The sequence below is a fragment of the Solea solea genome, chromosome 10 (assembly GCF_958295425.1).
Source record: "Solea solea chromosome 10, fSolSol10.1, whole genome shotgun sequence".
Classification (NCBI taxonomy): domain Eukaryota; kingdom Metazoa; phylum Chordata; class Actinopteri; order Pleuronectiformes; family Soleidae; genus Solea; species Solea solea.
Genome location: NC_081143.1, coordinates 28151200 through 28175827, shown reverse-complemented (window position 1 = coordinate 28175827; position 24628 = coordinate 28151200). Strand labels below are relative to the sequence as shown.

Genomic DNA, 24628 nt, shown 5'->3' with positions numbered 1-24628 from the left:
GCTGTACCCATAATGCCTCAGGACACAGTGTTTGTTTGTGTGATGATGATAAATAAAGACATTTATTAAAGACTTAGATCAACAAAAACACTCAAACTGTTCCATCAGCACGTAAAATGACACAGGAAGTGGACGCTCGGCTTCACTGACCTCCCGTCTCTTCTGGATCATTCAGCCTCCGTCCTCCTCTTCTTCTTCTTCTTCTTCTTTATCATATCTGCACTTGTTTATATAATACTTTGTTATTATAATCAGGTTATTAATCAATAATTGATACTTTTTTTTTAGGAGCACACCAACTTGAATATTTTAAAATGACAAGAAATCAATGTTTATTGAGGACAGCAAATCATATAGAGATTTCCATACAGTTTGAACTGTTTCACGATCATAAAATAAATGCTTTGTCGTTTCTATATTTGTTTTACGTAAGTAACAGTTTTTCACCTGCAGATTAAATCTCTTTCTAATGAAGTCGTTGGAAGGATAAATGTCATTTAGAGTTTTGAAGTGGACTTCCTCATATTTTGGGGGAATGGAAAACTTCAAAAATGTTATTCTGATAACTGAAATTTCAGATTTATGCCGTCTTTGAGAATAAATGAGCTTCTTGCAATATAAGGGTACATGGTATTACATAAGTATTGTCTCAGGAACTTATTGTTACACTTTTTGTCTAATAGGTCCACACTATCTAATCCCGTGTCATCTTAGTGTTGAAATATTAACTAAATTATTTTTTATTGATTGGATGAGGGCATTTTGTATTGTATTTTTCACTTTATTATAAATCTTTGCAGAACACTCAAGATCATCCTTTATCGTCAGAAGATCAAACTCATGAGCCTTGCGACACCATGGTCTGCTCCATCTCACAGAACATCTCCAGAGGTTCTTCAGGCTCCATGCTCACGTCCTGTCCTCCAGGTTCTCCACAGGAAGGATCAGCTGACGTCTTCTCACACTTGAGAATTTCTCCTGGTTTCCGGATCTCGTAGCTCTGAGCTTCAGTCGAGCTTCATGCATGAACTGAGAGACCTTCACGTTCTCATGTTTGGTGTTATGCTGCCCTCTGCTGGTCACAGCAGACAAACAACCCTCAGAGACTGTGATTTGACCTCTTGTATTTGTGTCCTTCATGGACACAAATTCTTATAAACTCTCTCTACGGTTAGTTATTTACAGTTAAACTCAAAATACAGTAAATTCCACTTATTTACTGCTTTATTTTCTTGTAATCATTTCCGGCAGGCTGCACACTCAGAGGTGGAATGCTGCCCTCTACAGTTCAAAGTCATATTTTTCTGTCGGTCTTTTTTGTTTTTTCTTATTCGCCTGAATTGTTGTGAAAACTGTATCAGACTCCTGTGAATCCTTTTATGTGATCGTGTTTAAATATTTCATCACGATATTTAATCAGCGTTTGTTTAGGGAAAAAAATAATATTCGTAAGAGTTTTTTTTACGGAGTTTGATGTAAAAGCTCAATAAAACAATTAATTGATTTTTCCGGCACTACAGAGGTTTAAGAGTCGTTATTATTGTTATTTTCATGGCTTAAAAACCGTCACAAATATTTTTATTCGTCATATTTTTTCAGTCAGGCGTTGAATAAACAGCTATGGGGTAACGGCTGTCAAACGACGGGGTCCTCGCGGGTCCTTCCTGTCTTGAGCCGCTCCGCCTGCTCCCTGACGGTAAAATAACCACCGGAGAAAAAACACAGAAAAACCGTAAATCCTCCGCACACCGAGCGGGCACCGGCAGTGATGATGGGCGGGAGGACGAGCGCGATAGCTGCGGGAGTGTGCGGGGCGCTGTTCGTGGGTTACTGCATTTATTTCGACAGGAAACGAAGGAGTGACCCGAACTTCAAGAACAGACTGCGAGAGCGTGAGTGTTTGACCTCCTCCTCTTCACCTTCACCAGGGCTAGCAGTTCCGATACTATACGATACGATACGAAACCAAACGACTCGGTTCGGTTCGGTTTCGGTCTCGGTCTGTTCTTCTTATGAACCTCTTCACAGTCTGTAGTTCCGGTTCAATCCGCCATGGTTAATTAAAGCCCTGAGGCCGAACCACATTCAGAAAACCTACATTTACAAGTTGTTTAACGAAACATTCAATGAATGCACATCATAGAGCAATGTGTATTATTTAACACGTGACCACAGTGTCTTCGGGACAATTCGGCTTGTACATGATAAAAGTGTAAGGTGTCTGTCACCGTTTTGGTAGCAGGAGCAAAACCAAGGACCAAACACATCGAGTATTTGCTTGATTAATCGAGTTTATCTTTGGTCCGTTAAAGAGCAAATGTCGAAAACCATTCATATTTCTTGTGATTGTCTTGAATACTCATGATTTATTATTTATTATTAGTTTAGTTTCATGATTTTTTCATTTTAACATTGTTTTTGTTGCAGCGTTTCTTTCCAAAACTAGTTAACTTTCTTGATAATATTGCTGATGTTTCTTTGTACATTCGTCTGACTTTATAAAACCTGGAATTGTCCTTTTAAATCAAAGTTATTTTATTTTTAGACCTCATCAGTGTGATTTTATTGTTTGAAACCTTCCAACATCAATGACATGTCACTCTTGTTGTTTGAGCTAGTTTTTCAGGTTCTGGTCTAAAGTGGACTCTTGTGTTTCAGGACGGAATAAACAAAAGGCAGCGAACAAGAGCGCAGGACTGGCAAAGGTGAGCGGACTCAGATTTCCTCACTTAGAGATATCATAAAGTTTAGCAGCTTATTGATTGATACACGAGCTTGTTGTTGTTGTTGTTTACAGTGAGGTTCTGGTTTTGTTGTCATGACATCAGTTCACTCCGTCATGTTTTGGAGCTTAAAGAACTGACTCAGACTTCACTGTCAAACACACTTTCCGCTCTCAGAAACCTGCCTGGGACCAGGTTTTGTGTCTGGTGGTAACAGAATGAACTTTGAAAGATGTTAGTGTTTGAGGACAAATGTTGATTCTTCCACAGCTTCCAGACCTGAAGGACGCTGAGGCGGTGCAGAAGTTCTTCCTGGAGGAGATCCAGCTGGGGGAGGAGCTTCTGGCTCAAGGTAACGCCTCCATGTGGCCACACCCAGTTTCTGTTTTTGCAGCTAACTTCATTTGGTTTATTGATTTGTTGCTGGTACAAATCAAAACTCTCTACATCCTCTGCAGGAGACTATGAGAAAGGTGTGGATCACCTGACCAATGCCATCGCCGTGTGTGGTCAACCTCAGCAGCTGCTGCAGGTGCTCCAGCAGACGCTGCCTCCTCCCGTCTTCCAGATGCTGCTCACCAAACTGCCCAGCATCAGCCAGGTAGGTCTCTCTCTCAGGCTTCAGAGCCACAAACATCTCCACAACTGATCTAGAACCTCTACAGTACCATCACAACTGATCCAGAACATCTGCAGTACCTTCATAACTGATCCAGAACATCTGCAGTACCTTCATAACAGATCTAGAATCTCTGCAGTACCTTCATAACAGATCTAGAATCTCTGCAGTACCTTCATAACAGATCTAGAACCTCTGCAGTACCTTCATAACTGATCCATAACATCTGCAGTACCTTCATAACTGATCCAGAACATCTGCAGTACCTTCATAACAGATCTAGAACCTCTGCAGTACCTTCATAACAGATCTTCAGCTTTATTTTCTCCTGGTCACTCCAGACTCACAGTGTCCCCCGCCTGTGGAAGGACTCAATTATTGTCCCCGTGCCCAAAAATAAATGCACAAAGACACTGAATGACTTTAGACCCGTTGCTCTTACCTCCTTGGTAATGAAGTCTTTTGAGAGGATTGTGAAAGACGAGCTCATGAACACTGTGCAGGCAAACTTGGACCCTCTCCAGTTTGCGTACCGGGCAGGGAGGGGGGTCGATGATGCAATAATCACTCTTATTAATATGATTGTGGCGCATTTAGAAGAGGCCAAAAGCTTTGTTTGTCTGCTTTTTATTGATTTTACATCTGCCTTTAACTGTATCCAGCCCCATATTTTAGCCGAGCGTCTCTTAAATTATAATATCGACAGGAGTCTTATTTACTGGCTGATGGATTTTTTAACTGTCAGATCACAACGGGTCAGGGCCAATGGCGTTCTGTCTGATGTTCTCTTCTCCTCCACCGGCTCTCCTCAGGGATGCGTCCTCTCCCCTCTCTTATTCGTCCTATACACGAATGCATGCCGAAGCTCACACGAGAAACGCCACATTGTAAAGTTCGCTGATGATTCAGTGATCGTGTCCCTCCTCAGCCATGATGACCCGGTGCCCGGCCCTGTAGTGGAGGATTTTATCCAGTGGTGTAAATCGTCTTTTCTCACCATCAATGTGTCAAAAACGAAGGAAATGACCATTGATTTTAGGAAGTCCCGCCCAGCCACTGTCCCCCTGTCGATCAACGACCAAGCTGTAGAATCTGTCCAGCAGTATAAATATTTGGGGACAGTAATTGATGACAGGCTGTCCTTTGAGCATCAGATTGATGCAGTGTGTAAAAAGGCCAACCAGCGCATGTACTTTCTCCGCAAGCTCAGGAACATAAACATGGACTCTAAATTCATGGAAATGTTTTATTCTTGTTTTATTGAATCTGTCCTGACTTTTGCTTTTATTTGCTGGTTTGGGTCAATTAACCTGAAGAACCGCAACAGACTTCAGGGCATAGTCAGAGTGTGCAGTAAAATTGTTGGTGCTCCACTGAAAGACATTTCCTTGCTGTACAAAACTAGGGCCCTGAATAAAGCCAGACTCGTCCTGACCGACCCTAGCCATCCCTTGGCACCTGAATTTAAACTGCTCCCATCCAGACGCAGATTTCATGTGCCAAGATGCAGGACCAACAGATTTAAAAATACCTGGGTTCCAGTGGCCATTGGCCTTCTTAACAATTGACAGCACTGTGGTCACTTTAAATCCTGTTTCTTCCAGGATGGCATGGTTGCACTTTATTGGTTGTTTTATCTATTTTAATAACTATTGTTAATTGTTGTCCTGTGTATGTATTTTATTGCTATTTCTATTATTAGCGTATGTTGTGTCACTGTTGTACTTGGTTTTTACTGTTGTCTTATGCTGCTGGCTGCACTACAAATTGCCCTCCGGGGACAATAAAGATCTCTTGACTCTTGACTTGACTTGAACCTCTGCAGTACCTTCATAACTGATCCATAACATCTGCAGTACCTTCATAACTGATCTAGAACCTCTACAGTACCTTCATAAATGATCCAGAACCTTTACAGTACGTTCATAACTGAGCACCTTTGCTAGTGTTTGCAGCAGAAGAAGCCCCGCCTCCTCGCTCAGATCCAGATCTTCTGAACCTTTGTTCGTCTGTTTTCAGCGTATCGTTAGCGCACAGAGTCTTAGCGAGGACGATATAGAATAAGACGAATGCTGAGAGACGTCCTCGTCTTCTGGACCGCCGTGGACCTGCCAACACCTCGGCCTCTGTCTCTGGCCGACGCCCATCACTTCCTGTGAAACGTCCTGAGGGGAAGTCATGTTTTTTTTTTTCTCAGTCGTGTTTTAGATTTTTTTGTTTGTTTGTTTTTAAACGTACCCGTTTTTTTGGGTATTAACGTTTCGTCACAGAGTTTGGAAGAATCCGAACTTTATCTACTGACAAACTGGACTTTTGTTGCAGGTCTTAACCAGTGTACTTCGTCATGGCTACCATCAGTAACTCAGTATTTATTCTCGTTCTGTCATCTTTTTATTTTCATTCGACTGAAAACACTTTTTTTAAAAGTGATGAAATGTTTTTGTTTGTGTTAAAAATAAAAAAAAAAAACAGAACAAACTTTGTTTTTGTTACGATCTTTTCTACGTGATCGCTGTTTGATTTACAAACATGAAAAAATATTGTTGTCTTTGTGATTTTTATTATTTTAAATCTACAAACTCTTCAAAAGCTTCTTTCATTTTTCATAAAATGTGAATATTTTCTGGTTTCTTTGCTCCACAAAACAAAGAAATCATTTCCAGGTTTGACAAACACTGATCAATGTTTTATAAACTAATACATGAATCAAGTGTGTGTGTGTGAATAGACAAATAATCAACATATTGATTAAAAATAATCGTGAGTGAGGTATCAAGAAACTTCATTTATGTTGAAAATTCATTCAGAATTTACAGAAAACGACAAAATCAAATGTTTTTCTTTGACTTTTTCCACATTGTACAAACGCGACAAACAAGAAGTGAACGATCACCGGGTCCTGGTTCTGTTGTCATGACGACAGGGGTCAGATATGAACGGCCTTGTTTGGCTTTGGTTTCCTCTTCACTCTCTCTTTCTTTTTCATCTTTTTGTTTGGATCCACCATCTGTCCTCTGAAGGAGGCGGAGCCATTGGCCGACACCTGGTTCCTGCCCAATTTCTGTGGAGACTTGAAGCCTCGGCCTCGGCCGGGTGGAGCCGTCACTCCTCTGCCCCGCCCCGTCCCCCTCATGGGGCCATGGGCAGAGCCTCTGCCGGGCGTAGCCATCGCTCCTCTGCCCCGCCCTGCCCCCCTCATGGGGCCATGGGCGGAGCCTCTACCCCGCCCCGCCCCCCTCATGGGGCCGTGGGCGGAGCCTCGCTCACTGTTAGTTTTCTTCTGCTTCTCTTTCTTCACTGAACGTTTGACGCGGATCGAGCGTCCGTCCATCGCCGAGCCGTCCAGCTCCAGTGCCAACATGACCGAGTCAGCGTTCTGCCACAAACACAACACAATCATTTACGTATATGTGGAGATAGATAGATATATATATATAGATATATCTATATATATATATATCTAGATATAGATATATATATACACACATAGATAGATATATATATATATATACACACACATACATATATAGTTGAATAATGACATTATTTATAGATCATATTTATATATAGATCTGTCGTAGACTTTTTAAACTGTCTTTAAAAAGTCTTCTGTTAAGAGGCTAAAACCTGGTTTTGCTTGCGTCTCTGCAGGCAGCCGTTATTTTATTGTGAAAAACTAACGTCGTACCTCAAACAGGACGTAGCCAAATCCCTTCCCTAGTCCAGAGTTCTTGTCTCGGACCAGTCGGACCGCTTCCACTGACCCACACGGCTCAAAATGTCGCCGGAACACGACCTCACTTATCTCTGAAAAACAACAAGAGCTCAGTGTGAAGAACGTGAGGTTTCCCCTGGAACCTGAACGCAGCGTGGAGTTTCCTGTGGAACCTGAACGCAGCATGGACACTCACCAAACGACAGGTTCCCCACGAACACGGAGCGCTTGTGGTCGTGCTGGAAGGAAAAGAACGCGAGAGAAAAACTTCGTCAGGCGCACGTCGTGCTTTGGTTTCATCGTCACGGCAACGACTGGAGACTTACCGACGAGCTGTCCGTCACTCTGTCCACTCTGATGACAAAGTCTTTCTCGATCTCCACACCATTCCTGTCGCAAAGAAACAACACCACGCGGTTTAGGAATGTTTGTAAACATCATCTTCGTCATCCATCGCATCGTCGTGGTGACGCACCTCTCCAGCGCATTGGCGACGCCCCCCTCGTCTTTAAACACCACGTAGGCGTTGACGCTCGGCTTCTTTGGATGAATCTGACGTCTGACGATAGAAACAAACATGAGTTCACGAGAGATTAACGAGATTATTATTATTATTATTATTATTATAAGAAGAAAAATGCTCACGCACTTGATCGCTGCGACTTTTCGGGACATGGACGGATCCTCTCTGACCTGCAGGAGACAGCGCGTGTGTGAGTGTGTGTATGAGTGAGTGTGAGTGTGTGTATGAGTGTGTGTGTGTGTATGAGTGTGTGTGTGTTTACCACAGAGCGAAAGCGTATAGACTCGATGTTTCCTTTGTCTCTGAACAAACTCCTCAGCGTCTAAACGACACAAACAGTGATTTACAAGATTTTCAGAGTTTATAAAAGTGATGAATTTACCTTTGACTCCACACACACACACACACACACACACACACACACACACACACACACACACACACACACACACACACACACACACACACACACACACACACACACACACACACACACACACACACACACACACACACACACACACACACACACACACACACACACACACACACACACCTTCTTGGTGCAGCTGGTGGGCAGATTCCCCACAAACACAGTCCTCTTGGTCTTGGCAGCCTCTTCCTCTTTGCAGGATTTTGTCCTCTGTCTCTTCTTCACCCAGTGCTCGGTGTCGTTGTGGACGCCCGACTCTGAGGCCGTCCTCTTTGTCCTCACCGTCGCCGTCTTCTTCTTCGTGGACGTGTCCTGCTCATCTTCGTCAGCGTTCTGCAGAGCGTTCTCCCTGAGGACGGACGAAGACAGTGAGGACGAGAGACGACGGAGACGAACGACAACTCAGACAAAAGAGACGACAAACACACACACCTGTTGTCCAGCTTCTGCTCGGCCTCTGACCTCTTCTCCCTCTGCTGCTTCTTCTTGGGCTGACCTTTGACCTCTGGAGTTTCATCCTGCTGCTCTTTCAGCTCTGACTTTGTCTGAACAGAGACGACACGATGACTCATCACTCACTCACTCACTCACTCACTCACTCGTGTGTGTGTGTGTGTGTGTGTGTGTGTGTGTGTTACCTCAGGTACAGGCTGAAAGAGAAGAGCGGCCGCCGGAGCAGCGGAGCCGAACAGATTGGACAGCGATCCTGAGGCTGAGGACGTTTTCTGGAACAAACTCCCCGACACTTGACCGACCACGTAATCCGCTGACTGTTGACCTGAGGACGCCGCCGCCGCCGCCTCACTGAGGACAGACACAAACACACGTCAACACACCACAGGTGGCTTAAACAATTGGTTACTCGTTTTAATCATGAAAAAAGCTTCAAACCGATTAATCGATTGTCAAAATAGTTGTCGATTTAGTAATTGATTAATTGTTTCAGCTCTAAAAATGAGTGACTTTCACATCACAGCACACAGGAGTTGTTGATCCACTGCTGCCTCATCACTAAGTTTAAATGTCTGATTCTAATGAATTCTGCATTTGAAATATTTCATTTAGACTTAACTCAGTGACACAAAGTGGCCACACGAGATGAGCCTCAGGCTCCAGTAATGAGAATAATAATATAATATTAATTAACATTACTTTATTAGTCCAACAACAGGGAAATGTACAATGTTACAACAGCAAAGAGTCGAAAGTAAAGGTTATACAGAGTGTGCAGTTGTTTGGTTCAGAAAATGTTGATTCAACTCTGGAAATAATGATGTCCTCGAATGTCTTGTTTTTGTCCACAAACAATAAATGATTGAGTTTGAATGATTTCTTTGTTTTTATGGAGCAAAACACCCTAGAAATATTCACATTTAAGAAGCTGAAAATGTGATTTGATTATTTAGAAAAACAAACCAACACTAAAGTCACTGAATCGGTGACTATTAGCTGAGCGATGGCTAAAGAATCGCTGAATCGTTGCAGTTATCGCGGTGCACAGAACACGGTGTAAACAAACCTGAGTGGAAGTTTCTTCTTCTTCGTCGTCGTCATTTCTTCCGATTTTCTTCAAATGATTATTATTTTCACGTTTTCACCACTTCATCTTCTATGACTCAGTGAATCTTCAACACGTTCTCCATACACACAAACAGCGGCGCAGCTGCCTTAACACTCCGGCGGGGAGCACAGTCCCAGTGACACGACAGTTCCTATGATCTTTTAACGTAAATTCTTTCGTACACAGCTAAAGTGTCCGACTTTAAAGTGTGTGATTTAAAATAAATGTTTTTTTTGTTTAGTTTTATTGTTTATTGTTTTTCGTAACTTAGTGGGTTTGAAAACGTAACCCCGGAAACGAGTCCGGCGATGAAAGCAGTCACTTCCGGTGACGTAAACTCGGGTGTAACGTTTCTCAGCGGCTGAAAAACGCGTACTTTCTCTTCTTGCTTGAAACCACACAGGTGAGTGTCAGGTGTATGAACTGAGCTGACGTCATTAAACAGGAAACGTACTTTTGAATGACGTCAGCACCTGTGTCGCTCTGTCTTTCAGGCTCACTCTGTCTCTCTCCGCGATGGGAGTGGACCTCACGGAGCCGGAGGTTCCCGCAGACGCGGTGGGCCGGCGTGTGTTGTGCGGTGTGGACCGGGCGACGGTGCGGTACGTGGGCCCGGTGCCACCGACACCAGGTCAGTACCGGTGATGTCACTGTGCTGTGAGCGCCCCCTGCTGCTGAGAACCAGCCGGAGACACCGAGACCTTAGTGAACTCCTGTGTGCTGTGATGTAAACTCACGAATATTCTCTATGGACTTTGGTGTGAGAGACACTTTTTATCCAAACAATAAAAGCTACGTCAGTTTCTATGATATCTACGTCACATGTTTCACGTGACAAGTCTGTTCAACGTCTCACTGTTAAACAGACATTTCCAACAGGTGATTTTAGCTGGTGGGGACACAGGAGCTGCTGGTCTACTGCTGCCTCGTGTGGTCACTTTGTGTCACTGAGATCAATCCGAACAAAGGATTTTTAAATGCCGAATTGACAAAATAAGACATTTGAACATAGTGATGGAGGCAGCAGTGGATCAACAACTCCTGTGTGCTGTGATGGTAAAATCACTGATTTTCTCTATGGGCTTTGGTGTGGGAGAGTGAGTGGTTTACAAACTTCAACTCTGTTGGAAAAGTCTAACAGTGAGACAAAGACGTTGTAGGAGCCACACATTGCTTGCGGGGGATTATTTGGGCTTTGATTTGCTTGGTATGGTTGCCACGGTGATATGTGGGGTTTGGGCTCACGTGGGCACCGTAGCAGGTTATAATTAGGGGCTGAATCACCTGCACTGGGAGGAGAGAGGAGAGTCAGGTAGCCGTCATTTTTGTTGACCGCTTTATGTTCAGTTATGATACACATACGCAAACAGTGCACGTGCTACATCTTACCTGGGTGTGCATTTCCAAATAACCGCTGTAGTAGCTGTTGTGTTTATCATTAAACATCCTGAAACTTGCTTCTCTGTACCGGCAGCGCGTCATACAAACAAACAGGACCTATCTCCTCTCAAGCGACGTTAAACGGCTGTTAAGTCGCAACAGACGTGATCATGTGACAGAAATATAGCAGAAACTTAAACTGTCTATCAGCAAGAAATGACAAGCACTTTAAAAAGCTGAACTGTCCCTTTTTAAATCATTAAATATCTGACAGGTTTGTTTGATTCATGAGACGAAGAAAAAAAAACAAGCTTTTATAAAATAATTTTTTATTTTTTTGACATGATGAGGAAATGTTAATTATGACAAATAAAATTAATTGAATTTGTGTGTGTTTAGGTCTGTGGCTCGGTGTAGAGTGGGACGACCCCAGCAGAGGCAAACATGACGGCAGCCATGGCGGCGTGCACTACTTTACATGCAGGTAATCGTCTTCACACGCATGATGAATACTTGGATGAGGGGGTGGAGCTGCAGGAGGCAGGCCACGCCCACTTGCTTGCTTCAATCTCAGGAGTGAAGCGTAGGTTAAAAAACCCCTTGTTTCTCTCGCAGACACTCTACAGGCGCCTCCTTCGTGCGCCCGGCGAAGGTCAACTTCGGTGTGGATTACCTCACCGCTGTGCGACAAATTTACCATGACAACACAGAGAATGAGCCGAGTGAGGACACGCCCATCCCGGTGATGTGGACGCACGTCAAGGAGCAAAGGTACGAGGTTTCTCCTGTCCGAGCAGCAGCTGACTGTGAACGTTGGGTCACTTCCTGTTTGTGCGTGCGTTTGCAGTTTACAGAATCGTACGTCAGTGTTGCTTCATAAAACCGGAGTGAACGGCGCCGGCGCTGAAGGAGAAATCCGCAAAGCGACGCCCAGTATCCTTGAAAAAGTGAAACTCGTCATGATGTCATTCTTCTGGGCTGTTGCCACGGCGACTGTTGTTATGTGTAGTGACGCTTTAACACACGTGATCAGACGTCAAGTGGTTGGACCTGAGTCGCAGTTTGATTTCCCGCTGGAGCGACGTGATCGACATCTGTGAACAACTGGAGCGACTGGAAAAGCTGGTGCTCAGGTGTGTGTCTCTGTCTCTGTGTGTGTGTGTGTCTGTGTGCGTGTGTGTTGTCACCAAACATCTCCTCATGTTTGTTTATTTGAATTCTTTAGTTTCAACAGGCTACGTTTGACCTCTGACCCCTCGCTGCACTGCCAAGCGTTCTGTCGACTCACAGTTTTGACGCTGCATGACTGTGACCTCACCTGGCCTCAGGTGCACACACACACACACACACACACACACAGTTATATAGTGTATACATAATTACAGACCACACAATTATCACCACACTTCATTCATTCAGTCACCACACATCATTCATTCAGTCACCACACTTTATTCATTCAGTCACCACACTGACCTCTAGGGGCAGAGCAGGGAAATGTGCACAATGATGATGATGAAAAATATCTTCTCTGCTCAGATCCTGGAGTGTGCCCCCATGTGGCCACAGCTGGAGGAGCTGTCTGTGCTGGAGAACAACATCACAGAGCTGCAGAGGTGACGCTGTTGTCCACTGTGTCCTCGATGTTGTTGTTGTTGATGATGATGACAATGATGTTGTGTCTTCTTGTTTACTCTCAGACCAGTCGACGTCCTCCAGAACATCCGCAGGCTCAATATTTCGTCAAATCCTCTGCAGCAGGAAACTGTCCTGTGTCTCTCTGCTCTGCCCAGGTACAGCTCACTACTGCCCTCTGCTGATCAGTGAATGAATGAGTGAATGTTTGTTGACACTTTTCTTCTTCACATGTTTGATTTACAGACTCGAGCTGTTGAACTTGTCCAACACTGGACTGTCCATCATCAGGTTTGAGGACGCTGCTCCTGGTAAACACACACACACACATACACACACAGACACTCGCGCGCGCACACACACACACACACACACACACACACACACACTGACACTCGCACACACACACTGACACACACACACACACACTGACACTGACACACACATACACACACACACACACACACATACACTCGCACACACACACTGACACTGGAACACACACATAGTTTGTATAAAGTGTATTAAAGTTGATGTTAAATATTTCCAGGTTGTCAGACTGCAATGTTTCCAAATCTGAAAGAACTCTACGTCAACGACAACAACATCTCTGAGGTCAGTGTGTGTGTGTGTGTGTGTGTGTGTGTGTGTGTGTGTGTGTTATTTAAAGAGGAACTAAACCCCTGGTCTGAACCTGACTCCGCCCAATGCCTGATTTTGAAAATCTACAAAAGTGGGCAGGGAGTTATCAGTGAGTGGGGGTAAGGGGGTGAGTGAGCACCGCTGATAAAAGTCACTGCACATGAATGAATAATCTATGAATTGATGATGTGAAGGCAGATGTCTCTGATGACGTAGTGACCAAAGCGTCCAGTGCTGTAAACTGCTTCAGGGGCCCTGAGGCTACATCCCTGCTATCAACAAGTCTGTCTCGCGCCATTACAGGCCCCTTTTTGGGCGGCCAGGACCAGGTCCTGGACTGAAGTTTCGAGTCCTTTAACTGTCAGTACCGCCTCCCACTCCGCTAGAATCTCCCTATACGAGCCAACCACTTCTACACAGCCCTTCGGTTGTTGGGGAGAGATGCTGGATCTTCCTTCCAAGGGTACCTCTGTAGGTACCCTTGGTACCTCGAGTTCCTTCTCGTCAGCCAGAGACACCTCCTTTCCTCCTGGTGGGCACTTTCCACAGTCAGTTCTCCCAGCTTAAAAACTGCTCCTGACGCTGTGATGTATCCACGTGGTCCACTTTAGAATGTTTGATATTGTGAATTTCTCTGTGAGATGAATAAAGTATATATTTGTCTGTCTATCTATCTATCGATGTTTTAATATTTCAAAATAAAAGTATGAAGCAGTGAAACTATTCTCTCTCTGTCTCTCTCTCTCTCAGTGGTGTGTGGTGGACGAGTTGGCCAAACTTCGTGGTCTGGTGAAGTTGTCGTGTCGTCACAATCGTCTGACGACCAGTGACAGAAATCGTAAAACAGCTGATCAGATTCTGATCGCGAAACTGGGACGACTGAGTGTTTTAAACAACTGTCAGGTGTGTGTGTGTGTGTGTACGTGTGTGTGTACATGTGTGGGGGTCATCTGACCTGTTACACAATTTTCCACCAGATTCATGCAGAGGAGCGGAGGGGGGCGGAGCTTGACTATCTCAAGATGTTTGGAGAGGAGTGGCTAAAGGCGGGGGGGCCTGTTCAGAGCAACACCGAGTTCGCTTGTCAACATCCTCGCTACCAGAGCCTCATCGACAGTAAGTCCCGCCCCTGTCACATGATCAGCTCACAGTTCAGGTGACTGACTCTGTGGTGACATCTAGAGGCAGCTACAGGTTTTCACCTGTAACCCGTGTTCAATCCTGGATTAATAAATTCATCATCCTGGGTTTAATACCGGGTTTAATCCTGAGTTTAATCCTGGGTTTAATCTGGTCTTGTTTTCAGAGTACGGAGCTCCAGAAGAAGGAGAACTGAAGAAGCCTCAGCCGATGACTCTGAAGAATCAGCTGTTAAGTGAGTTGTCTGCTCTCTGCGCTCTGATTGGTTCATGAAGTCTCTGATCGTCACTGATCTTCTCTCTTTTCCTCGTCAGAAATCACGTTTGTGTTTCCTGACGATGCCGAGCGATCGCAGATCGAGAAGAAACTTCCAGGTCAATGTTAAAATACTTAACTGGAACACTTAGTTTGAGCTTTGATTCAGAGACAAGAGTTTGTCACTAATGTGTTTGTTGTCCAATCTCCAGCCTCCATGATCGTTCAGAAGATGAAAGGTTTCCTCCACAGACTTCTGAAGATTCCAGCCACAGATCTGAGGCTCAGCTACAGCAGCCCCATGGTAACACACGCTAACATGCTACAGCAGCCCCATGGTAACACACGCTAACATGCTACGGCAGCCCCATGGTAATGCATGCTAACATGCTACAGCAGCCCCATGGTAAAACACGCTAACATGCTACAGCAGCCCCAAGGTAATGCATGCTAACATGCTACAGCAGCCCCATGGTAACACATGCTAACATGCTACAGCAGCCCCATGGTAGAGTTCTCAATGGGTCGGGCCGGCCTGACAAACCCGACCGGACCCGCGGGTTCGGTCCAAAAAAATCTGCAAATGAGGCGGGTCGGGTCGGATCTCGGTTTAATTTTTCCACTCATAAAACACATGTCTTGCTGTTTGTAAATGATATATTCTTTGTTGTGAATCATCGCTGTTCATGTGTGGTGAAGAGTAAATCTGGCTCCCTGCATGATGGAGAGGGGCAGACCTGACGCCGTTGCGTGCGTAACCTTCGACACTTTGGGCATGTTAGTGTCATTTTTTTTGAGCCCTTTTATGATGCTCAGTGTGAACATGTCAGCGTGTGTTACCATCTACCCCATGGTAACACATGCTAACACACTAACATGCTACAGCCTTATGGTAACACACACTAACATGCTGAAGCAGCCCCATGGTAACACATGCTAACGCGCTACAGCAGCCCCCATGGTAACACATGCTAACATGCAACACAACATGCTAACACATGATACTATGCTATGTTGATGTTTGTTGTTGTTTTTTACAGAAGGCAGAGACAGAGTTTGAAATAGACAACGACCTGAAGACTCTTTTTTTTTACTCCATAGAGGACGGAGACCAAGTCCTGGTGCGCTGGTCCTGACCCGGACCAGAACCAGGACCTGTACTCAGTCCTGTCATGTTGGTCCTTCAAAACCATGTTAAAACAATAATGTGATCAGTTGCAGTTATTATTACAAAATGTAAGAAAATGTAATATTACAGTGCTTTATTAAAGCTGCCAGCAGGTGGCGTTATGCCCTCAACTCAGTTTTCATGTGCTTATTTTTCTGAGGTCACTTTAGTTTTTGTTTACTCAGTTGTGCAAAAATAAATGTATTTTGTTAAAAACAACAGCCAAAGTTTAATATGTCGTCCAAATATTGACAAAAAAGTGATAGTTTAGTATGTCGTCCAAAAATTGACAAAAATGTCATAGTTTAGTATGTCGTCCAAAATGAGACAACAACGTCATAGTTTAGTATGTTGTGCAAAATGAGACAAAAAAGTCATAGTTTACCAGTTCTTAGAAAGAAGACATTTTAAATTCAACATCCAAAATGAAGATTGAAAGGAGACAAAAGTCTCTCACCCGTCAGGAATTGTTGGCGTGGTGCGTTTGTTTACAATCGTAAACTTGTGGTGTCCTCTAGGTGGCAGCATCATTTCCACAGCTGTGGGATTGTGTACAGACCAACAGGAAGACACTACAAAAGGAGAAAGAGTGTTTTTTTAAATCTCGTGCTACACTTGTGGAAACAACTGTCGGATGGTGAACTGTGCAGTTGTGGACTTGAACCGACTACCTTGCAGACTGCACAGTCTTACAGTCATGAACAAAGCCACCACACCACACAGGTTCCTGGTGACAGCAGGACTTTTCGATCTTCACTTTGGATGTTGAACTTTCAGTTGTGTTGTTCTTTATAAGAAACAAACCCATGACATTAGAACTTAAAAGCAGTGTTCTTGTCCACTGAGCCACCTGCTCCTACACTTCTTCTCTTGGATCCTTTGACTGTTTTCATTCAATCTTAAACTAAAAAAGTGCACTTCATCATAGGATTTGAACTCACAATTTCAGGGATACAAGTCTTAACAGCAGAAGCTATTTTGACTGCGTGGCATAAAAACCCTTTCTTGATGATTTTAAGTTCTGTCTTTAGTCTAGAGTTTTAAAAGTGTGTGAACTTCAGTTCAATGTAAAACTAGAACTTATAACCTCAGAGATACAAGTCATCTTCTGGTGGACTGAAATACTTGTCTTCGTGCTCTTACTCTGAATCTCTTGGTTTCTCACCTTGGCCAAAGTTTTTCAAAAATTGAACTGTTAAATTACGAGAATAAACTGTTTGATCATTCATCAGTTCACTTATTTCATGTGATGCTCTGTCACTTTCGGGAGACTCACCAGTGCTGAAGATGGTCCAGTGGACAAGGACGTTGCGTCACGATTCAAGACATCATGGGTTCAAATCCCACTGGAGGTATGTGTCTATGAATATATGTGTGTTTCTCTGGGTGTTACAAAAACAACTAAACCAAACTAAAAACCTTCAAAAGCAAACCAAATAACTTGCGAAACGTTGCGTTGCGTTGCGTCGCGTGCGTCATTTCAATTTCAACGAGGATTTCAACTTCTTCATCATCCTCATCAACGACTGCAATAATGGGAGGAAAGAGCAAGACTTGAAAAGGCTTGAAAAAGCCTCGAAGGTGCTAGCTGACACTTTCTGTTGACTAATGTCTGCAAAGACAGTATGTATGTAGTTTAGTATGCCGTGCAAAAATTGACAAAAAAGTCATTGTTTAGTATGTCGTCCAAAATGTTATAAAAAGTCATAGTTTAGTATGTCGTCCAAAATGTGACAAAAAAGTCATAGTTTAGTATGTCGTCCAAAAATTTACAAAAAAAGTCATAGTTTAGTATGTCGTCCAAAAATTTACAAAAAAAGTCATAGTTTAGTATGTCGTCCAAAAATTTACAAAAAAAGTCATAGTTTAGTATGTCGTCCAAAAATTGACATAAAAAGTCATAGTTTAGTATGTCGTCCAAAATGAGACAAAAAAGTCATAGTTTAGTATGTCGTCCAAAATGAGACAAAAAAGTCATAGTTTAGTATGTCGTACAAAATGTGAAAAAAAGTCATAGTTTAGTATGTCGTCCAAAAATTGACAAAAAGGTCATAGTTTAGAATGTCGTCCAAAACGTTATAAAAAAGTCATAGTTTAGTATGTCGTCCAAAAATTTACAAAAAATGTCATAGTTTAGTATGTCGTCCAAATTGAGACAAAAAAGTCATAGTATAGTATGTCGTCCAAAATGAGACAAAAAAGTCATAGTTTAGTATGCCGTCCAAAAATTGACAAAAAAGTCATAGTTTATTACGTCGTCCAAAACGTTATAAAAAAGTCATAGTTTAGTATGTCGTCCAAAAATGGACAAAAAAGTCATAGTTTAGTATGTCGTCCAAAAATGGACAAAAAAGTCATAGTTTAGTATGTCGTCCAAAAATGGACAAAAAAGTCATAGTTAAGTATGTCGTCCAAAATTAGACAAAAAAAGTCATAGTTTAGTATGTCGTCCAAAATGAGACAAAAAAGTCATAGTTTAGTATGTCGTCCAAAAATTGACATAAAAAGTCATAGTTTAGTATGTCGTCCAAAATTAGACAAAAAAAGTCATAGTTTAGTATGTCGTCCAAAATGAGACAAAAAAGTCATAGTTTAGTATGTCGTCCAAAATGTGAAAAAAAGTCATAGTTTAGTATGTCGTCCAAAAATTGACAAAAAGGTCATAGTTTAGTATGTCGTCCAAAACGTTATAAAAAAGTCATAGTTTAGTATGTCGTCCAAAAATTTACAAAAAATGTCATAGTTTAGTATGTCGTCCAAATTGAGACAAAAAGTCATAGTATAGTATGTCGTCCAAAATGAGACAAAAAGGTCATAGTTTAGTATGTCGTCCAAAACGTTATAAAAAAGTCATAGTTTAGTATGTCGTCCAAAAATTTACAAAAAAGTCATAGTTTAGTATGTCGTCCAAATTGAGACAAAAAAGTCATAGTATAGTATGTCGTCCAAAATGAGACAAAAAAGTCATAGTTTAGTATGCCGTCCAAAAATTGACAAAAAAGTCATAGTTTAGTATGTCGTCCAAAACGTTATAAAAAAGTCATAGTTTAGTATGTCGTCCAAAACGTTATAAAAAAGTCATAGTTTAGTATGTCGTCCAAAAATGGACAAAAAAGTCATAGTTTAGTATGTCGTCCAAAAATGGACAAAAAAGTCATAGTTTAGTATGTCGTCCAAAAATGGACAAAAGTCATAGTTAAGTATGTCGTCCAAAATTAGACAAAAAAAGTCATAGTATAGTATGTCATCCAAAATGAGACAAAAAAGTCATAGTTTAGTATGTCGTCCAAAATGAGACAAAAAAGTCATAGTTTAGTATGTCGTCCAAAAATTTACAAAAAAAGTCATAGTTTAGTATGTCGTCCAAAAATTTACAAAAAAAGTCATAGTTTAGTATGTCGTCCAAAAATTTACAAAAAAAGTCATAGTTTAGTATGTCGTCCAAAAATTGACATAAAAAGTCATAGTTTAGTATGTCGTCCAAAATGAGACAAAAAAGTCATAGTTTAGTATGTCGTCCAAAATGAGACAAAAAAGTCATAGTTTAGTATGTCGTACAAAATGTGAAAAAAAGTCATAGTTTAGTATGTCGTCCAAAAATTGACAAAAAGGTCATAGTTTAGAATGTCGTCCAAAACGTTATAAAAAAGTCATAGTTTAGTATGTCGTCCAAAAATTTACAAAAAATGTCATAGTTTAGTATGTCGTCCAAATTGAGACAAAAAAGTCATAGTATAGTATGTCGTCCAAAATGAGACAAAAAAGTCATAGTTTAGTATGCCGTCCAAAAATTGACAAAAAAGTCATAGTTTAGTATGTCGTCCAAAACGTTATAAAAAAGTCATAGTTTAGTATGTCGTCCAAAACGTTATAAAAAAGTCATAGATTAGTATGTCGTCCAAAAATGGACAAAAAAGTCATAGTTTAGTATGTCGTCCAAAAATGGACAAAAAAGTCATAGTTAAGTATGTCGTCCAAAATTAGACAAAAAAAGTCATAGTATAGTATGTCATCCAAAATTAGACAAAAAAGTCATAGTTTAGTATGTCGTCCAAAAATTGACAAAAAAGTCATAGTTTATTACGTCGTCCAAAATGAGACAAAAAAGTCATAGTATAGTATGTCGTCCAAAATGAGACAAAAAAGTCATAGTTTAGTATGTCGTCCAAAAATTGACAAAAAAGTCATAGTTTAGTACTTCGTCCAAAATGAGACAAAAAAGTCATAGCTTAGTATGCCGTCCAAAAATTTACAAAAAAGTCATAGTTTAGTATGTCGTCCAAAACGTTATAAAAAAGTCATAGTTTAGTATGTCGTCCAAAACGTTATAAAAAAGTCATAGATTAGTATGTCGTCCAAAAATGGACAAAAAAGTCATAGTTTAGTATGTCGTCCAAAAATGGACAAAAAAGTCATAGTTAAGTATGTCGTCCAAAATTAGACAAAAAAAGTCATAGTATAGTATGTCATCCAAAATGAGACAAAAAAGTCATAGTTTAGTATGTCGTCCAAATTGAGACAAAAAAGTCATAGTTTAGTATGTCGTCCAAAACGTTATAAAAAAGTCATAGTTTAGTATGTAGTCCATAAATGGACAAAAAAGTCATAGTTTAGTATGTCGTCCAAAAATGGACAAAAAAGTCATAGTTTAGTATGTCGTCCAAAAATGGACAAAAAAGTCATAGTTAAGTATGTCGTCCAAAATTAGACAAAAAAAGTCATAGTATAGTATGTCATCCAAAATTAGACAAAAAAGTCATAGTTTAGTATGTCGTCCAAAATGAGACAAAAAAGTCATCGTTTAGTATGTCGTCCAAAAATTGACAAAAAAGTCATAGTTTAGTATGTTGTCCAAAAATTGACAAAAAAAGTCATAGTTTAGTACGTCGTCCAAAAATTGACAAAAATGTCATAGTTTAGTATGTCGTCCAAAATGAGACAAAAAAGTCATAGTTTAGTATGTCGTCCAAATTGAGACAAAAAAGTCATAGTATAGTATGTCGTCCAAAAAAAGTCATAGTTTAGTATGTCGTCCAAAAATTGACATAAAAAGTCATAGTTTAGTATGTCGTCCAAAAATTTACAAAAAATGTCATAGTTAAGTATGTCGTCCAAATTGAGACAAAAAAGTCATAGTATAGTATGTCGTCCAAAATGAGACAAAAAGTCATAGTTTAGTATGTCGTCCAAAAATTGACAAAAAAGTCATAGTTTAGTATGTCGTCCAAAATGAGACAAAAAAGTCATAGTATAGTATGTCGTCCAAAATGAGACAAAAAGTCATAGTTTAGTATGTCGTCCAAAAATTGACAAAAAAGTCATAGTTTAGTACGTCGTCCAAAACGTTATAAAAAAGTCATAGTTTAGTATGTCGTCCAAAACGTTATAAAAAAGTCATAGTTTAGTATGTCGTCCAAAAATGGACAAAAAAGTCATAGTTAAGTATGTCGTCCAAAATTAGACAAAAAAAGTCATAGTAAAGTATGTCATCCAAAATTAGACAAAAAAGTCATAGTTTAGTATGTCGTCCAAAAATTGACATAAAAAGTCATAGTTTAGTATGTCGTCCAAAAATTTACAAAAAATGTCATAGTTAAGTATGTCGTCCAAAGTGAGACAAAAAAGTCATAGTATAGTATGTCGTCCAAAATGAGACAAAAAGTCATAGTTTAGTATGTCGTCCAAAAATTGACAAAAAAGTCATAGTTTAGTACGTCGTCCAAAATGAGACAAAAAAGTCATAGTATAGTATGTCGTCCAAAATGAGACAAAAAGTCATAGTTTAGTATGTCGTCCAAAAATTGACAAAAAAGTCATAGTTTAGTACGTCGTCCAAAACGTTATAAAAAAGTCATAGTTTAGTATGTCGTCCAAAACGTTATAAAAAAGTCATAGTTTAGTATGTCGTCCAAAAATGGACAAAAAAGTCATAGTTAAGTATGTCGTCCAAAATTAGACAAAAAAAGTCATAGTAAAGTATGTCATCCAAAATTAGACAAAAAAGTCATAGTTTAGTATGTCATCCAAAATGAGACAAAAAAGTCATCGTTTAGTATGTCGTCCAAAAATTGACAAAAAAAGTCATAGTTTAGTACGTCGTCCAAAAATTGACAAAAAAGTCATAGTTTATTATGTCGTCCAAAACGTTATAAAAAAGTCATAGTTTAGTATGTCGTCCAAAAATTGACAAAAAATGTCATAGTTTAGTATGCCATCCAAATTGAGACAAAAAAAGTCATAGTTTAGTATGTCGTCCAAAACGTTAAAAAAAAAGTCATAGTTTAGTATGTCGTCCAAAAATTGTCTAAAAAAGTCATAGATTAGTATTTCGTCCAAAATGAGACAAAAACGTCATAGTTTAGTATTTCGTCCAAAATGAGACAAAAACGTCATAGTTTAGTATTTCGTCCAAAATGAGACAAAAAAGTCATAGTTTAGTACGCCGTCCAAAAATTTACAAAAAAGTCATACTTTAGTATGTCGTCCAAAACGTTATAAAAAAGTCATAGTTTAGTATGTCGTCCAAAACGTTATAAAAAAGTCATAGTTTAGTATGTCGTCCACAATTAGACAAAAAAAGTCATAGTATAGTATGTCATCCAAAATTAGACAAAAAAGTCATAGTTTAGTATGTCGTCCAAAAATTGACAAAAAAGTCATAGTTTAGTATGTCGTCCAAAATGAGACAAAAAAGTCATAGTTTAGTATATCGTCCAAAAATGGACAAAAAAGTCATAGTTAAGTATGTCGTCCAAAATTAGACAAAAAAAGTCATAGCATAGTATGTCATCCAAAATTAGACAAAAAGTCATAGTTTAGTATGTCGTCCAAAATGAGACAAAAAATTCATCGTTTAGTATGTCGTCCAAAAATTGACAAAAAAGTCATAGTTTATTATGTCGTCCAAAACGTTATAAAAAAGTCATAGTTTAGTATGTCGTCCAAAAATTGACAAAAAATGTCATAGTTTAGTATGTCGTCCAAAATGAGACAAAAAAGTCATAGTTTAGTATGTCGTCCAAATTGAGACAAAAAAGTCATAGTATAGTATGTCGTCCAAAAAAAGTCATAGTTTAGTATGTTGTCCAAAAATTGACATAAAAAGTCATAGTTTAGTATGTCGTCCAAAAATTTACAAAAAATGTCATAGTTAAGTATGTCGTCCAAATTGAGACAAAAAAGTCAAAGTATAGTATGTCGTCCAAAATGAGACAAAAAAGTCATATCTTAGTATGTCGTCCAAAATGAGACAAAAAAGTCATAGTTTAGTATGTCGTCCAAAAATTGACAAAAAAGTCATAGTTTATTACGTCGTCCAAAATGAGACAAAAAAGTCATAGTATAGTATGTCGTCCAAAATGAGACAAAAAAGTCATAGTTTAGTATGTCGTCCAAAAATTGACAAAAAAGTCATAGTTTAGTACGTCGTCTAAAATGAGACAAAAAAGTCATAGTTTAGTATGCCGTCCAAAAATTGACAAAAAAGTCATAGTTTAGTATGTCGTCCAAAACGTTATAAAAAAGTCATAGATTAGTATGTCGTCCAAAAATTTACAAAAAATGTCATAGTTAAGTATGTCGTCCAAATTGAGACAAAAAAGTCATAGTATAGTATGTCGTCCAAAAAAAGTCATAGTTTAGTATGTTGTCCAAAAATTGACATAAAAAGTCATAGTTTAGTATGTCGTCCAAAAATTTACAAAAAATGTCATAGTTAAGTATGTCGTCCAAATTGAGACAAAAAAGTCATAGTATAGTATGTCGTCCAAAAAAAGTCATAGTTTAGTATGTTGTCCAAAAATTGACATAAAAAGTCATAGTTTAGTATGTCGTCCAAAACGTTATAAAAAAGTCATAGTTTAGTATGTCGTCCAAAACGTTATAAAAAAGTCATAGTTTAGTATGTCGTCCATAAATGGACAAAAAAGTCATAGATTAGTATGTCGTCCAAAAATGGACAAAAAAGTCATAGTTTAGTATGTCGTCCAAAATGAGACAAAAAGTCATAGTTTAGTATGTCGTCCAAAAATTGACAAAAAAGTCATAGTTTAGTACGTCGTCCAAAACGTTATAAAAAAGTCATAGTTTAGTATGTCGTCCAAAACGTTATAAAAAAGTCATAGTTTAGTATGTCGTCCAAAAATGGACAAAAAAGTCATAGTTAAGTATGTCGTCCAAAATTAGACAAAAAAAGTCATAGTAAAGTATGTCATCCAAAATTAGACAAAAAAGTCATAGTTTAGTATGTCGTCCAAAAATTGACATAAAAAGTCATAGTTTAGTATGTCGTCCAAAAATTTACAAAAAATGTCATAGTTAAGTATGTCGTCCAAAGTGAGACAAAAAAGTCATAGTATAGTATGTCGTCCAAAATGAGACAAAAAGTCATAGTTTAGTATGTCGTCCAAAAATTGACAAAAAAGTCATAGTTTAGTACGTCGTCCAAAATGAGACAAAAAAGTCATAGTATAGTATGTCGTCCAAAATGAGACAAAAAGTCATAGTTTAGTATGTCGTCCAAAAATTGACAAAAAAGTCATAGTTTAGTACGTCGTCCAAAACGTTATAAAAAAGTCATAGTTTAGTATGTCGTCCAAAACGTTATAAAAAAGTCATAGTTTAGTATGTCGTCCAAAAATGGACAAAAAAGTCATAGTTAAGTATGTCGTCCAAAATTAGACAAAAAAAGTCATAGTAAAGTATGTCATCCAAAATTAGACAAAAAAGTCATAGTTTAGTATGTCATCCAAAATGAGACAAAAAAGTCATCGTTTAGTATGTCGTCCAAAAATTGACAAAAAAGTCATAGTTTAGTATGTTGTCCAAAAATTGAC

General features: G+C 39.8%; 3 protein-coding genes across 3 annotated transcripts; 2 read left to right on the top strand and 1 right to left on the bottom strand.

Annotated features, from left to right (window-relative positions):
• Positions 1 to 1656: 1656 nt before the first annotated feature.
• tomm20b (translocase of outer mitochondrial membrane 20b) lies at positions 1657 to 5791 on the top strand. Its single transcript, XM_058640848.1, has 5 exons — positions 1657 to 1892; positions 2659 to 2705; positions 2994 to 3075; positions 3182 to 3324; positions 5362 to 5791. The coding sequence occupies exons 1-5, from the start codon at positions 1769 to 1771 to the stop codon at positions 5404 to 5406; spliced, it is 441 nt and encodes a 146-aa protein (XP_058496831.1). The 5' UTR covers positions 1657 to 1768; the 3' UTR covers positions 5407 to 5791.
• A 299-nt stretch (positions 5792 to 6090) lies between these two features.
• rbm34 (RNA binding motif protein 34) lies at positions 6091 to 9694 on the bottom strand. Its single transcript, XM_058640799.1, has 11 exons — positions 9533 to 9694; positions 8652 to 8817; positions 8446 to 8558; positions 8137 to 8362; positions 7843 to 7902; positions 7707 to 7750; positions 7533 to 7616; positions 7384 to 7447; positions 7254 to 7296; positions 7031 to 7149; positions 6091 to 6718 (listed from the first exon to the last, which is right to left on the bottom strand). Exons 1-11 carry the CDS (start codon positions 9565 to 9567, stop codon positions 6269 to 6271), a joined length of 1404 nt encoding a protein of 467 aa, XP_058496782.1. The 5' UTR covers positions 9568 to 9694; the 3' UTR covers positions 6091 to 6268.
• A 165-nt stretch (positions 9695 to 9859) lies between these two features.
• On the top strand, positions 9860 to 15925 carry tbce (tubulin folding cofactor E). The gene is made up of 17 exons (XM_058640791.1): positions 9860 to 9977; positions 10069 to 10205; positions 11354 to 11438; positions 11570 to 11725; positions 11802 to 11887; positions 11988 to 12087; positions 12180 to 12282; positions 12494 to 12570; positions 12655 to 12747; positions 12836 to 12900; positions 13140 to 13204; positions 13982 to 14134; positions 14209 to 14347; positions 14538 to 14606; positions 14686 to 14745; positions 14839 to 14930; positions 15667 to 15925. The coding sequence occupies exons 2-17, from the start codon at positions 10091 to 10093 to the stop codon at positions 15760 to 15762; spliced, it is 1554 nt and encodes a 517-aa protein (XP_058496774.1). The 5' UTR covers positions 9860 to 9977; positions 10069 to 10090; the 3' UTR covers positions 15763 to 15925.
• The last annotated feature ends 8703 nt before the right edge of the window (positions 15926 to 24628 follow it).